Source organism: Platalea leucorodia (assembly GCF_965183815.1).
Source record: "Platalea leucorodia genome assembly, chromosome: 9".
Taxonomy (NCBI): domain Eukaryota; kingdom Metazoa; phylum Chordata; class Aves; order Pelecaniformes; family Threskiornithidae; genus Platalea; species Platalea leucorodia.
In genome coordinates this window covers 8,406,811-8,422,897 of record NC_138831.1, presented here as the reverse complement: position 1 = coordinate 8,422,897, position 16,087 = coordinate 8,406,811, and the positions used below count along the sequence as shown (strand labels likewise).

The 16,087-nt window shown below is 41.8% G+C and overlaps 1 protein-coding gene across 9 annotated transcripts in view; it reads left to right on the top strand.

Moving 5' to 3' along the window:
- Positions 1–16,087, top strand: part of MAGI1 (membrane associated guanylate kinase, WW and PDZ domain containing 1) — a gene marked incomplete at its 5' end in the record, with an annotated part of 358,756 nt that overhangs the window by 333,195 nt on the left and 9,474 nt on the right. For 7 of the 9 annotated variants that reach the window (XM_082321191.1, XM_082321192.1, XM_082321189.1 and 4 more), the window contains 4 exons: positions 3,550–3,641; positions 4,366–4,558; positions 7,736–8,029; positions 11,250–11,453. In XM_082321191.1, coding sequence (XP_082177317.1) covers positions 3,550–3,641; positions 4,366–4,558; positions 7,736–8,029; positions 11,250–11,453 — 783 coding nt within the window. The remainder of the gene's footprint in view (positions 1–3,549; positions 3,642–4,365; positions 4,559–7,735; positions 8,030–11,249; positions 11,454–16,087) is intronic. The other 2 variants (XM_082321190.1, XM_082321194.1) reach the window with 2 other exon arrangements.

The following is a 16,087-nucleotide window of genomic DNA, read 5'->3' as shown; positions in this document are numbered from 1 at the left end:
GCAAATACAGAATCTTGTGAGATTTATGGCTAAATCACAGGACTTTTGAACACTGAAACTCTCCATCAGCTTCAGTGAGACTATTCGCTCTTAATTTCGGACTTGTCCTTATATACTTTGCTGAATCTGGGCCTTAAAACTTTTGTACTTTGCCAAGCAGTGAGTCATTGAAAGTGCTGCTGCCTCAAATGAGCTAGTGACTAAAGCAAACTCATACTGATTATTTTTGAATCCATCTTTTGTGGAAACTGATATCACACTGGGCAGATTTTTTTTTTATATAGCATGTAAGACAATTGTTAAAGTTTCTATAGGAAAGTTTGATTAAAATGACCTCTAATTAAGCACTGTGTTCATTGTTCATCACCATGTATTTAGAATTTCTTTTAACATTAGAAAAAGATATTTCCATTTGGAAAACTGTGTTGTGATGGTGGAAATTTTCTTGTAGAAAAGTATTTTTAAGGTGTTCTCAAAGAGATTCTTCCTCTGAGGAGAAAAAAAGAGTTCTTCAAATATACCTGCATGCATGTGCATAAATGTATAAATTCCTACATGTGTGTGTATTATATATCCACATGTGCAAATAAATGTGAAAGTTAGTATGTCGTTATCCATAGCAGCTATAACCTTAGCAATTTATGCATGAAAGCCTAGCATGATCCATACAGTCAAAATTAATTAAATGAACTAACAAGAAAGCAGATACATTAAGCTTTGCAAAACTGTAAAATTAATATTACAGCTATGTCACCTTCGCCTGCAACTGGACTGAGCAAGGGTGAGAGAGAGAGAGAAATCAATTCCACGAGTTTTGGAGAATGTAAGACTGTGCCGAGAATGTATCTGTGTCTTGTGATGTCTTGTTCTGGTGTCATTGCTGCTCTGTGGCGGGGGGCTCTTCACCAAGGGAGTCTGGCAGGGCCGTACGCCAAGGTTAGCCACGAAGGTGCAAAGTACTTGTTTTACTGTGTACTGGCTAGCGGTGGATTTCGTAGGCGGTGGGGGGGGTATCATGTTCCCGTTTCGTTCATGAGTTTGCCTGCGTGGCTTGTCGACGGGGCTGTGGCACTCGCCTCTCCTTCCATTCCTCCTCACGGCCCCAGCAGAACTCTTCTTACCACTTTTGCGACACTCTCCAAATGGTCTGGTTTAATTCAGGATGAGCAGACTGGCAAGTTTTACCCATCTGGGCTACGTACGTGTGTTTTCAGAGTCAGATACTCTTGAGATCAGGTCAATGTGCAAAGATGCAATGAATGACTCCTGGAGGCCATTTTTCATTTGTTTTCAACAAAGTTTCAGTACCACCATGAAATTTTCCCTTTAAGTACGGAAAGTGGCTCCTCTGAAGTGCTACTAAATAATGGAGAACCTAAAGTTATTCTCCAGTATGGAGAACCTCAGGGGGTCCCACTTCAGCTGTATGGAAGCAGAGAGGTGGATGGTGTTTTCTGGGCTGTGCCGGTGAATCACCATACTGCAGAGCTGGCGCAAAAAGCGGTAAAAGGAGTTTTGTTTGGTTTGTACTCACGTTGTGTAAATGTGTGTTGTCTGTATGTTTGTTGTATCTGTGTTTCACCTCTCTGTAATCCTTCCAGTGGAAGGAGCGTTACATGAATGAACTTGCTTCCTTTGGGTATAGACTTGTCTTTTTTTGTTGCTTTGGTTTAACACCACCGTTGCACCTCGGTTTGCCGTTACCTCCAGCGGCCTTTAATTGGCTAGCTGGTAGCCGAACCAGAAACATAAGGCATCGTTCAGTGAGACTGGAGAGTTGACAAATGGGAAGGTGTTGAGAGATGCCAAGGAAGCGAGCCCATGCTGAAGCTCTCTGGAGAAGCCATTTTGCCTCTGACAGATCCAACACGTGCTATTGATTGGTTGGGGCCAGCCTTTGCCAAAAAAGCCTGCAAAGTGCTGGAGAGATGCTTCCGAACGTGTCTGCTCTTCATGCTCCCCCTCGCTGAAGGCAGTGACAAACACCAATTAATTCATTGTCTAAGTTCTGCTGTTGTGCCGCACGTCGGTATGGTGGTAAGCTGCCTTCAGCCAGCTCGCCTGAACAGATGAACCACGCAGGCTTCCAGCATGTTCATCACCTGATTATACTGTAATTGTATCTGGACAAAAATTAGCCTCTAGTTCAGTAAGGTATTGTGCACAGGTCTTAAGCTTAATTTATAACTGCAAGTAATCAAAATGTGAAAATACGATATATAAACCCATGGCTATGAACCAGTTTGAATCAAAACGTCAAAGCAGACATCTGTGCCTTAGCACTCACCTGTTCTTTTAATTTTTAGTATTCCTAGGTCTTAAATTCATATTATATTTTAAACCTGTTGAGTCATTGAAGAGAGAGCATCACAGCTAGCCAAAAGTCTCAACACTGAAAAGCACCAGAAGACTAGACCCAAACCTTTGCGCAACAGGCACCGACAGTGTAAAATGCAATTAGGGCCCAGTCTGACACTCACAGATGTCAATGGAAAACAACCAGTTTATCTGCCCATAGATACAGAAAACTAGATTAACGTGTTGCATCCTGTATCTGAGTATGCACTTATTTAAATTACAATCCTGAATGATACACTTTGGTTTCTTTACTAAAGATCTAGGCAGCTGACTTGTAAAGGAACAGCTTTTTTTCATCATTAATTATAAATTTTGGGAGGGGATCATTACAAAATTAGTTAATGTTACAGGTACTAACCAATAAATATTAAATTAACCTGAAGTTGTCTTCTCATATGATTTAATGTTAGCAATTAATTTTGCATTTTTAAAAAAGGGATGAAAGCAAGCATGAATAAGTTAATACAAAACATTACTGTTCAACCGCACTTCAAGGTTAGTACTTCACTGTATGTAATATTCATTGTAAAAACCTTGCTGGTGTTCCATACTAATGAGTAGGTAAGGTTGAGCTTTTTTATGTTTCCAGCTGGTTTTGTCTGTTCAGTGGTTTTACAGAGCCCGTACATGAGCAAGAGAGTCAGGAACGCTGCTTAGCTTTCAGTGGAGCCCTTCTGTTTTACACCAGCTGGGGATCTGTCCCATAGTTATTTAAAGCAGTGTCAGTAGACAGATAGCAAACTATGCTTCTGAAAGTTAATTACACAGTAGAAGTCATAACAAGTGTCTCTTTTGTCTCCCATGAAAGAGGAGGCAGCTGTATTGTTTCTGGCAGAGTGGTTCTCTGTTGTACACATTTATTTATTGATGATTTGGAAGAGGCCCTTGCTCTGGGTAATGATGCTAATATTGATGGAGGGAAATATTATAGTGATAAACAAATGGCAAGTCACAATTAGACACCTAGAAAGTAGAAATCCCTGTATAATTTTTAGTAGTGATTTAAATAATAGTCCTTTAGTATTTAAACCTATAAATCTTCTTAGTTATGTCTAAAAATTCAAAATTGCCTCATTTAAAGAGTAAAATTGTGCAGCAGATCCCTCTACACGTACATCAGAGTAGTCCTGATTTGGGTATAAAGGTGTGGGATTTTGATTAAAAATTATAGTTTTCCTTCTTTCCCTTCAGTTCCAGATTACCAAGAGCAGGATATCTTTCTATGGAGAAAGGAAACCGGTTTTGGATTTAGGATTCTAGGTGGAAATGAGCCTGGAGAACCTGTGAGTATATCTAGAAGTGGTCTTGTTTTAACTCACGACATCTTCCAGAATCACAGCAGTAGCATGTACAGATGTGCAGAACTGTGCCATGGTATCTCTACTGAAATAACTACTGGGCTATGTATTTACATCCCGCGGCTCCTCCCCACCCTCCCTCCAAAAAACAAACCAAAACTCCCATAACTGAAATGGGTTTGGCTTCCCCTGCTATTCCCTGGTTTTGTGATAGCCCAAATGAAAACAACAGAGGTCTGAAATCGCCTGGACACCGATTTCCCTGCTAAATTGGGTCTAACTACCAGTGCCCCTTGCTTCCAGCTGGCTGTGGAGCTAGTTCTCATTTATTGCTTTTTTTTTTCCTTCTTTCCTTTTTTCCTTCCTTTCCTTCCTTTCCTTCCTTTCCTTCCTTTCCTTCCTTTCCTTCCTTTCCTTCCTTTCCTTCCTTTCCTTCCTTTCCTTCCTTTCCTTCCTTTCCTTCCTTTCCTTCCTTTCCTTCCTTTCCTTCCCTTCCTTCCCTTCCTTCCCTTCCTTCCTTTCCTTCCTTTCCTTCCCTTCCTTCCCTTCCTTCCCTTCCTTCCCTTCCTTCCCTTCCTTCCCTTCCTTCCTTTCCTTCCTTTCCTTCCTTTCCTTCCTTCCTTTCCTTTCTTTCCTTCCTTTCTTTCCTTCCTTCCTTCCTTTCCTTCCTTCCTTTCTTTCCTTTCTCCTATTTGTGCTAATTCATCAGATTTACATCGGTCACATTGTACCGCTGGGTGCTGCTGATGCTGACGGCCGCCTGAGATCGGGTGATGAACTGATCTGCGTGGATGGGACACCTGTTGTCGGGAAATCGCACCAGCTTGTCGTCCAGCTTATGCAACAGGCAGCCAAACAAGGTCATGTCAATCTGACCGTCAGGCGCAAAGTGGTTTACACAGGTAGGTTGCAATGTTGCTCTGCAGGGGTAGATTTTCTTGCCAGACTCCATCTGTTCAGCAAACAGTTTAAAGAGCAAAAGCTCCTCCTTGTAATACTGGGAAAACTCAGAGGACGTGGTGGTACTCTTCCTCTTTTGCCTATTTTTAGTCTTTTTTGTTCTTGATCAAATATGTTTCAAATATTTTGTTTCCAGTCAAGACACTCTCAGTTGGCTTCTCCAGTCTTCTTGAAGGTTTCTGATAAAACGGGGAACTGCTCAGTTACAACATATTATTTTTAGGTGGACTCATGCAGCAACAGACACTGTGCCTGACTGCCTGTGTCTTCTGTTTCCTTCCCAAAATAACTGTGCTGCCTGATAGCCACCCTTAAACAGGGAGGGAGGGAAAAGAGGCTGAAGAGTCCACAGGAGGGGAGGCAAGGGCAGAGAGCGAGTGAGGGCATTGGGGTGTGATGGCTAATGTCCCAGGCACGGGAGGAGCTTCAGCTGAGGTTGTACCATGTAGTCAACTAACCGCAGGATGGAAAACTGTAGGTGTCATTGGTTCTGGTAGTGCAGGGTGTGTGCGTTTGTTGTAACAGAGAGGTTTCTGGGTGCTGCGTTATGCTAGGTGTTGTGCACACACTGCACAAGTGTATGGTCTAAACGGACAAAAAAGAAGCTGGCAGAAGGACAAAGATGCAGAGAGAAGTGACACTGCCTGGTGGCACCCAGGTTAGTGATACAAAAATGTCCTGATAGCGAAGAAAATGAAGACACAAGCATGAGCTTTCTAAATGACGTGTGACCTTATGCATAATATTGGAAAGTAACACTGGAGTGCTGCCTCTTCTTGTGAGTCCCTCGAGGGAGCTCGAGTGTGGGATTCAGTTTAGCTCACTTGTTCAAAAGAAAGGACATTATATAGCTTTTCAAGTTTAGGCATCAGCAGAAAAATAAGTGGTGATGTACTTTAATCTTAAAGAACATCAAAATAGCATTCAGGTTGAAAATTAGGCCCACGGTAGAAGTTAGGACTAGAACAGTACCTCTAAAATAGCTCTGTATTCTTGTCCAGGGCTGAGCTCCTTCTGCACAATATTAAATAAACGTTCACTTCTCTTTCCTTTCTTTCTTCCCATTGTGGATTAAATGATGGCTTATGTCTCTCCTCGTTCCTTACAAAGAGCTGCCAATGTGAGAGAAGCTTTAGGAGATGAGCTTTGGGAGGAAGGGGAAGGACAGCTGAATTTTGGTATTGTCTTTGTGCGTAGATTTTCTGTCCAGTTTTACAGCCTCCAGGCTGGAAATTACCATAAAAGATTTAGATTCATGAGAGATCTCGATAAAAACCCTTGATATTTCGTTCAGGGGCTTGTTACTCCAGACCGAGCTGTTTCTGAATCATTTCAAATGTGGGCACTTACTCTAGGATAAATTATTCAGGATCCCTTTCTTTCACCTTATATTTGCAGGCTTTTAAATTCCAGCATAACTTTGTAGAGAAGCTTCTTCCTGAATTTTGGTCCCTTATTCCTCCTCTCATCTATATGCCAGTAGAAAAAGATTGTTCACCTAAATGGGTACTCCGTTTCTTGAGATTCATATAAGGGAACGTTTATACTCCTGCATTTTTAATATGTAGAATACTGTATATTTAGTACATACTTTGAGTATATAAACGCAGACAGGTGCTCCTTTCCAAGAATATTTTAAAGTTCTTTTTCTTTGGATCGTGGGTTTACAGGTTTAGATTTTGTTTGGCATCCATTTTCTTGTTGTTGCTTTTAAGATCTTCAACTTAATTTTGATTCACCAAACTGGAGAAGTGATCTGATTAGTGGAGGCAGGCATTCAGCAGAGACAAGTGCAGTATGCTGCTCTCAGCTGCGCAAATGGGCTGCGGAGAACAGGCTGAGCAACAAGAAGTGGAAGCTATTGTGGGCCACAAGCTTTATCCTGAGGTTGGCTCAGGTGAAGAAAAACACTGTGCTGGGATGTAGGCAGGGGGGAACTCTCCTGATTTCCCAGCAGATGATGGCTTAGCTGCAATATGGTCCAGCACTTCAAGAAAGACATGTTTGAGTTGGAGAGAACCCAACTGGAGGGAGTCCAGAGGACCAGCGAGAATAAGGAGAGCTCTAGAAAACATGGTCTGCAAGGAAATATTGAACAAATTGGGATTGTTTAGCCTAAAGCAGAGAAGGGGGAGGACGTGTTAAACTCCCCAAGACTATAAGAGGCTGCTGCAAAGAGGAAGGGAATAATATGTTCTCCATATGCCTGCTAGATAGAACTAGAAATAATAGCCTTATGTTGCAGCAGAGAAGATTTAAGTTAGATATTGCAACCAATAGATTGCCTGGGGAGATATTTAGCAGCAGATTAGACAAACATCTGTCAGGACTGACAGTAAGTATAGTTGGCCCTGACTCGAGCGGAGTGTGGACTAAGCAATTTTTTTGAGATTTCTTCAAGCCTGTGGTAGCTGATTAGATTTTAAACTAATACTACTTCCAGCTTCAGTTGCTGTTAAGCACTTGTTTAATATTAATGTTAATGTTAATAATGTTTCATGGTTTCCCATCAATTGTGCCAGACCGTACAGATGATAGTTGCTGGTTCTTCCATCCAGAAAAGCTTGGTTCACAAGTTGTTTTGCTTTAGTATAGGTGGTTATTATTACTTAAGATCACTTTAATCAAAGGCAATCAGTGCTACCCAACTGATAGCATTTAGTTAAAAAAGACATGGGTGTTGCGTGATGGGTATTTGATATTTCTCTCCTTGCGGCTTGTACACATATACATGGTTGCACATGTATAGTTGAAGTGGGGATGTGATATCTAAAGGAGGCACCTCTGAACTAATATAATCCAGGTTTAAAATGCCACAGAGCATCCAAGCATGCAGCGCTGCACTGGTTTAACCATACTGCTGCTGTAGTTCGGCAGCAAAAGGCTTTGGCTGCATGATGATACAGTGGAGAGGATGAGCACGTGTGGTCAGTGCCATCACCGAACAGAGCTGTTGGTGGTGACATCCGAAAGGAGACAGAGCCCTTGGTCGCTCTGGCCACAATTTGTAGATTAAAGCAGGTGATTTGCTTTATTTTTTTACGTTTTTCTCAGTGGATGGTACTTTTCAAGCACTAAATGATGCAGCTTGCTCAGACAGTCTTTTTTTAACTCCCCAGTTCCCAAGGCAGAGAATGAAGTCCCGTCTCCAGCCTCTTCCCACCACAGCAGCAACCAGCCGGCCTCGCTGACGGAGGAGAAGCGAACGCCGCAGGGCAGCCAGAACTCCCTCAACACCGTCAGCTCGGGCAGCGGCAGCACCAGTGGCATCGGCAGCGGTGGTGGTGGGGGAAGCGGTGTCGTCAGCACCGTGGTCCAGCCCTACGATGTGGAAATCCGCCGCGGCGAAAACGAGGGCTTCGGCTTCGTCATCGTCTCGTCAGTGAGCAGGCCAGAGGCGGGAACGACATTCGGTAAGTCTTGGGGTTTTTCCAGTGCACCTCGAATGAGATGCAGATTTGAGTGCTGCAGTGCAAGGAGGCGAGTGGGGATCCGTTTAATTAGAAGTTGTGAGCATTCCCTAATTAATAGCTTAATCGGAGGCCAAGACGTGGTAGGTGTTTGCCTCCTGGGTTTTGTTCAGCACTGAGTCGAGAAAAGCAAAATGAGAAATCCCAACCTGAAGAGCAAAAATGCTACCAATGGCCATTCCTGATGCTCCCTGAAGCTCCAGCTCTCCCTGCTAGCTGGACGCCTTTCTGGGGTTTGCTCTGAGAAGAGCAGCCAGGGATCCCCCCAGCGATGCTCTTTGCTAATGCAGAAATGGAGCAGGTGGAATGAAATACGTCTCCTGATGGGGGAATTGAGCCAGTTGATTTAAAAGCAGTAATGCTTAAACTGATTAACTTCTCTTTGGCAATCAGGGTTATTCTGATTCTCATTATGGAGTGAGCATGCTGATAGCTGGAAAGTTTTAATTAATAGTGCTTGCTGGTGAGACATGAAATGGGGAATACCATTTAAAAAAACAGGCTGTTTTTTTTTTTACCCATTCCACCTCTTCCCAAATCCATTTCTTCAGAGTAGGGGGGAAGTTCATGCGATGTCACACTTAATATCCTGCCCTAATAGAAGTGGTCGTGGTTTCTGTCTGAAGACAGTCCTTTCTGCTAGGCAGACACCCATTTCCAGGTGTTGCTGCAAAAGGGGTGTACATAAGCTGGTTCTGCAGGTGTGCACAGAACAGCCTGCTCTAGAGCAGAAATGTCATTGCAAGGGGGAAACCAGTCAGAAATGCTATTTTCTTCCCTTTCCATCTCCTCCAAAGGGGCTAGAGGCAGCATCCACTTATACTTTGTGGGGGAAAAAGGTGTTTCTTCCCAGTCAGTCTGTGGTATGTGATAGGGATGGAGGGGGAAAGGAAAGACAGAACGAGTGCCCTGGCCATCTTCACACTTCCTCTCAGAGCAGGGTTGTGGTTTGCAGACAGAATACATTGCAGTCTCCCTGTGCAACTTGTTCCTGGGGTGTGCAGGTGCATGTGGCAAGAAGTGGCCTTTCCCCCTTTTTTTTCTAGGCTTTTTTCTCTGAAATTTCCTGCCGTTGCCCATTGGCAGTGCCATTGCTAATAAATCTAGGGAGCATCATCTCCTTTGCTGGTATTGATGTAGCACGGGCCATTTCTGACACTGTTCTGGGCAGTCATGGCAGCAGAGATTTCAAGGGGGAAATATCTAGTATGGACCCGGTGCATCGAGTTCTGTCAGTTCTCAGGTGCTAGGGTACCTCACACTGTCCTTGCTCCTGGAAACTGCTCTTCCAGAATAGGTATTTTGGTGCCAGAACACGACGGTGTCATGTAATATAGATTAAACTGAACTCAGTCCAAACTGGAGAGAGCGCTTTTATCTTCTGAAAGTATTTGCAAACGTGTGTAAATAACTTTTACTGTATGAAGACTATGCTCTAACTCTTTTCTGCAGAGAAAGGTTGTAAAGAGTTGTGTTTGCTTTAGCCCAAGATACTCGCTAACTGGAAGTTTTCTGTGCAGGGGCTCCTCATGGAGATCTGTTCATCTGTGACTGTTTTTCCTTTAATTTTTTTCAATTGTATTCAGCTTTTTCCTAATACTCTGCATGAGATGTGTTCCCTCTGCTGCGTGGTGCTTGCTTTGGACCTGCTTTGTAGTTTTTTTCTTTCATGGGTAGTATTTAGAGATGGGCCAAACTGGTTCTAAAACCCACCTGGGTCACTTTGGTGTGGGCTCTGTCATCTATATTCAGTGGACTGGATAGAGTAGGAACTCATACCCTCAAAACAGCCTTTAAGCTGGATGGGGCTTTGTATTACCAGAAAGAGAAACTTTCTAACATCACAGTAAAAGAAGAAAAAAAAAAATCCCCTTACCATTTGCAACTAATATTAACGCTTTCTGCCAGTTCTCATCGCATCTTTCCAACCTTGTTCTCTCACCTCACATTCCTTTTCTTAGCCTTTTCTTCTTTATGGTCTTTCTAGTGTTGTCATGTGTGCAGCAATGGATATCTCTAAAACTACTAATCAAATAAAGACTACACAACAGATGGGCAAGTGCATCTTGAGGGCGAATGTATTGTGGATGCGAAGTATGAGATGACCGGTCTGTATACCTCATGGTTGTAATCACATGCTGTGTGCCTGACGGCCTCTTGCCCATGTAAAGAAGCCATACAAAAGCCCAGTGGATTTATCTGAGTGAAGCTGTGTATCCCCTGTGTCCCAATTCTTTTATGGACAACCCTGTGTTTTTGGGACAGACAATTGCATGAAACAGGAGGAGAATTTTGTCTCCAAAATGCATTCATCCTAAAGTGCTCTTGCTCTGTGTGTCAGACATCTCAGTTGTTTTGTGTGTGGTTTTAGAGGTATTTAAATGAGGAGGTCCTTATTCCTGCCCTGCTCCCATCCCGATGCCATCTAAGATCATAAAAGGGGAAGGGTTAACAGAGGCTGAGGTGGATGCCTGCACCAAACAGGTTACCTTTGTCAGTCTTGGCCCATCTGTAGTGGTCCAGTACCTTCCCTGGTAGTACCTTTGTTCACGATGGAAGAAAACTGTTTTGTGTTGCTTCCCCATGCAGCGCTGATAGATTGGGTCTTTGTGGTAGAAAGGGAGTCGCACTCCCTCCTGGGCCTAGAACAATTTTTTTCTTTCTAAATTGAGAAAGAACAAAACATTGGCAGAAGCTTGAACAGCAGTTGACTTAGAGGAAGACTAGAGAGGCTGACACTGATGTAATCTTGGAGGAGGAAGGTTGTGTTTTCTACAAACAGTTTCAATTTTTCGGTTCAAAAATAAAATCAGGATTTGGGTTATGATGGGGCTGCTAAGTGCAGTTGTAGTCTATAAAAATCTCACCGTTTATCAACAGAAATCAAGGTGGGGGGAGTTTTGAGTGATTAACAAAACACCTTTTTGTAAAAGAAGTATTGTGCGCTCGTACTAGTTGATTGCCAATGTTTTGAACACTGGCAGCAAAGCTATCCTATAATAACTTTTGCTTGATGCATTAATTAATTAACCCTTAACCTTCTCTTTCCCTTTTCAACCCTTTTTCTCCTTTTCCCCTTCACCATATTCCCACATATGTAAACAATTAAAAAACAAACACAAAACAAAACAAAACAAAAACAACCCCCAAACCAATACGAAAGCGGGAAATGCATGTGTGGCCATGCCTCACAAAATAGGTCGGATAATTGAAGGGAGTCCCGCAGACCGCTGTGGCAAGCTGAAAGTAGGCGATCGGATCTTGGCTGTGAATGGGTGCTCCATCACCAACAAGTCACACTCAGACATCGTCAACCTCATTAAGGAAGCGGGAAACACCGTTACCCTGCGCATCATTCCAGGAGATGGTAAAGTATATGTTTCCTGCTGTCTTATCTGACCCTCTTGTTGGTTTTGTTCCCGGGCTTTTTGCATCACTTGTTGCTGCAAAGTCATGGAAGACTCAATTTCCACTCCCACTTCGGGAATTAGCAGCGAGGGAGGTTGCGAGTCTTCCATAGCTTTATTTTTTATTTCTTTCTATAGAAATGGGAGTTCTTTTTTTAAACAGGGAGATGCTGATTCTACATTAAAAAAATAACATTCCATTCTATCATGTTCCTCCACGTATCTGCTTAAAACGATCTTCTGTAAATTTGATGCATATCTCAGTACACTTTGGTTTGATTCTTAGATTAATAATGCAACTTTAGAATATTTGGGAATCACATGTTAATATGTGGGATTCTTGAACCTTTGTATAGACACAAGCAGGCTATAGAGTAAAGAGATCACAGAAAGGGATAAACACTTTGTTATGTTTTAAGCTGTTTGAAAAGAAGATTTGTTTTTATTCTGGGTAAGTTGCTTTGGGAGCGAGCTCAGTATATTTTGAAATGACTTTGTTAAATGACGACGGCTCTGGAGCTGCTGTGGGCTTGCCGCCGATCGTTGTAAGAGTTACCCTAGACAGGATCTCACTGTTCCAGATCAGAAGGAACGTGCAGGATCCCTAATAACATGCTGACACTTGGTACTGGTTTCAGGTCATTGAACTATTTAATAAAAATAAGGATCTGTGTTATATATCGGTTTCATTCAACTGATCCCTAGCTGTGATGCCAAATAGGAACAGAGCAGAAATGTATGTAAAGTATCTGTAGCGGAACTGAAATTGCTGTGGTTCTGAATTCTAAAAGTATTTTGTTTGTTCATTGTCCTGCTCTGCCGTGGATGGGTTCATAGGGAGAACTCGTTAGGCAGAAATCTTTTTACATTGCTCTCTTTTTAAGCCATGGGTATAAGATTTGATGGCTCAGATACAGTGCTAATGAGCATTTCTTAGAGTTGTACAGAACTTGATTTGCATTCAGTTAAATATAGAGAAAGCGTGATTAAGTTTGAAAGAAAGGCTGAGAAAGTATGGCTGAATTGAACCTGGTACTTGTAAAGCAGAATGAAAAAGTTGCATGATGTGATTTCCAGTGAGAAGCATTCGGTAGTTGCTAACTCTCGTACTTTCTAATCTAAAACATGGATTTGTTTACCCCACAGAGCATAATTATGCTATGTTTAGTTATAGGATAAAAATAGGCCAGGATGAGAAATGATCTGGTTATACATTATTTCTGTTTAGGATGATCTGTTTTGCATAAAGGCTTTATTTTCCTACTGTTTAGTAGCGACCAGGTCAAATGGTATATGATCCTTCGCTGCTTCCAGCAAATTGAGTGTTCATGAATAATAAAATGGCTGTGAATCAGGCTAACATCTGAGCTGGCCTGTGCCTGCCAGTTTTGGAAGGTAAAGTGGGAGAAGAATTGTTCATTACCTGTATTTTGGTATCTGATCAAAATCAAGGAAGGTGAATCTTTGAATAGATAGATAAATATTTTTAAAAAGGCAAAAATACCCAAGAAATAAATAACTTTTGAATGGTTTAAGAATTTTTTTAAGAAGAATATAGCCTCCTGACTTGAATGCTCAGCCAGTCTTCTTCATGCAAATATGTGTACAAAATACCATGTTAAATTGCTTAGGTTAGAGGGGAAATCTGTACCTGTGACTGACATCAGGTATTCCTAGAGAAGGTAGAAAGCTGTAATTTAGGGAAGGAGTCAACTGTTCTGTCTCATAGCAATGCAGGCTTTGAGTCTGTTTATTTATTGCCCCTTTGAAATTCCAAGTCAGATTGCCAACTCTGCATAGAATTACCTGCATTTAATTTCCAAAAGCCAGTAAGACCAGACACTCTCAAAATTGCTGAGAGGTTTGCTCTAAAAAAATTAGATTTAAGAAATTGGTCTCAATGTTGTTTTCTTTTTGCTGTCTTTGGGTGCTTTTGTTGGTTTGTTGCTTTCTTTTTGTTGCTTTTGGGGTGCTTTTTTGGTAAATATAAATGGTCTAACAGTGCACTTAAAGGGGAGAAAAAAAGAATACATCAGAAGCCATGCTTCTCAGATATACATGAAACTAAGGCTCAGCACAAGACTCACAATAAACTCATACTGCTAATCTCTTCTAACATTATTAAAAACACCAAGGGCTTTTGCTGTATAATAAGTCTTGCACCAACTCATTGCCAGAGACCACTACAGGAGTGCATTTGCAATGAAATCACGATGCTTTCACATACCACCAGCTGATGCAAGGATACAGAGAGCTGAAAAATGACAAGTTTAGATTAGGCGTTTAATTGGTGTCTGAGTGCTCTAGGGCAGAACAGGGCAAGGAATCAATGAAATATTTAGGATTTAGAACATACAATTGTAATTCTACTAGAGGTAATTTTTCCTGTATTTGTGTTCTGTTCCAGTTTTGCATGATGGCTGGCATGCATGCTGAATGAGTGTCTAAAAAACTAGCAAAATTATGCACAACTCCTGACTCATGGGATAGGGTGGGCTAAAGATAGATACAGTAGTGTGGCATGAAGATACATCTGTACCAAGATGTGTTGTTGCTCTACTTGGTATTCTTAGTGTGACCTACTAAAGGGTAGGAATCTTGCATTCTCTTTGAAGCCCATCTTCATCTGATCTCCAAATATTTGTGGAGGTTTTCAGAGGCTTTTGTTCTGGATGAATACAGAACACTTAACCATGTTTTGGGGCCTTCTTATGTTGGAGACCAATTTTAGCATCAAGGCATTTTTCCAGAATACACAGAATTATTTCTTAAAATCCAACCCTTAAACCACACATAGGGATGTCTCCTTCTCACACAAGCCAGCTGTCAGTGGCACATCCTCACAAGAGCATGTTTTGCTCATGCCTACCCTGAGAGGTGAAGGCAGACCCAGGAGCTTCTCTTGCTCTCTGAGCCACCAGACACAAGCCAGCACTGGTCTGGAAGACGTTACATCTCCATATGCTGAGGGTTTGGGCACAGTGTTAACTTGGGCACAGTGCTGCAGGCAAAGGAGCTGTGCTCTCGTTGCACGCATCTGTTTGGATGGTTCTTCTTTTTCTCTTTCTCTTTTCCTGAGTTTCCCTTGACATGCACAAACAGGAAAAATCTTCACCTCATTTAGATATGTCCGCAATTAAAATAAATCCATGAAATAAAATAGGTTCCCAGGACCAAGTAAGCCCATGAATACCACCTCTCCTTAATTCAGGGAAAAACCCTCCCATTTCTGCAATTTTGTATTACAGCTGGACTCTGTTTAATAATGGCAGATTTCTCCGTAGTCAATAAAATGAATTACCGGATGCCTGGAGCTTAACAGGCAAACAAGGGCAGGGTAGAAGACCTTGTAATTTTATGTTGGAAAACCAGATGTTTCCACCCGGTTTTCATTGCAGTTGTCTGATGGTAGCTTTTTTTAAGTGGGATTGGAACTAGAGAAATTCAGTCAAGAAACAAGGTGCATGACCTTAATTTTAGGCAGAATTTTAAATGAATTCTGGGTTAGCTCTGGTCTTATTGAAGTCTATAATAAAGCTCCAAAATGACAAGGGGACCATTTTGCCATGCCACGCTGCGAGGGACACCTAGATAGTCCCTTTTCAGTTATGCCTACAGCAAGTCCCTTCCCGGTTTTGTGAAGCGGGAGAGAGGACCTCTCCTGGAAGCACCTCCTTCTGTGCATAGAGAAATATGGTGTTTGCCCAGGCTGGTGTTGGGCTGAGGGCCATTTGCCATGGCATAAATTGAGTTTCGAAGTTAATCCTCCTCTCTGTATTCTCTTGGTAAGCCCTTTTGTAAATGGTACCTAGAGCTGTTGGTGCATTTGGTACAGTGGTTCCATGTCCCTGCATGCAGCTTTGAGTGCTCAGGCAGCAGTCCGTTGTATTTCAAAGATGGATTTCGGGAAGTTTGGGTTTTAGCCACGTTCAATATCACCTTGTGAGGTATTAGATAAAAGCCACATCTCCGTCTTGCTGAAGATTGCAGTTTCTGATGGAGGAAGCACTGATAAGCTTATAATCCATGGAACAGTTATTACTACTATAAAATTAATCCAGTCAAGCTACCATATTTGGAGACTTTAATGATTGGAATTCATGTCATTAGACAACAGACAAAATATTCTTCAACCCTTCCTCCACAAGTCAGTCTTTGTTCTGGGTATGTCTAAAGGGCAGAGATGTTTCTAATCCACATTTCCCAATATTTTTTTTTCTTTTTCCAATTGAGTGGCCTCGGGTTTTTCTTGAAGTTAATGAGAGTGCTGATGTATTTGGTTACTGAAAAAAACCTCTCATTTGTGTATTTATTATATAAATATAAATATATATACATAAATATACTATATATATACACATATATATAGAGAGAGTATACATATATGTAAATATTTGACTCCCTGCTCTGCACTATTTGTGTTGGGTAGCTGTGGCAGTTTCTGGTATGCACATTTTTTGCTAATTAACTTTTGCAATGATGGTTAAGCTAAATATGATGCCTTCACTAAAGCCTTGACTTTTTCAAGAATATAAGATACAGCAGCAGCAGTTATGTGGCAATGTTTCCTAGTTGGTAAGGGGTGTTTAGAAGT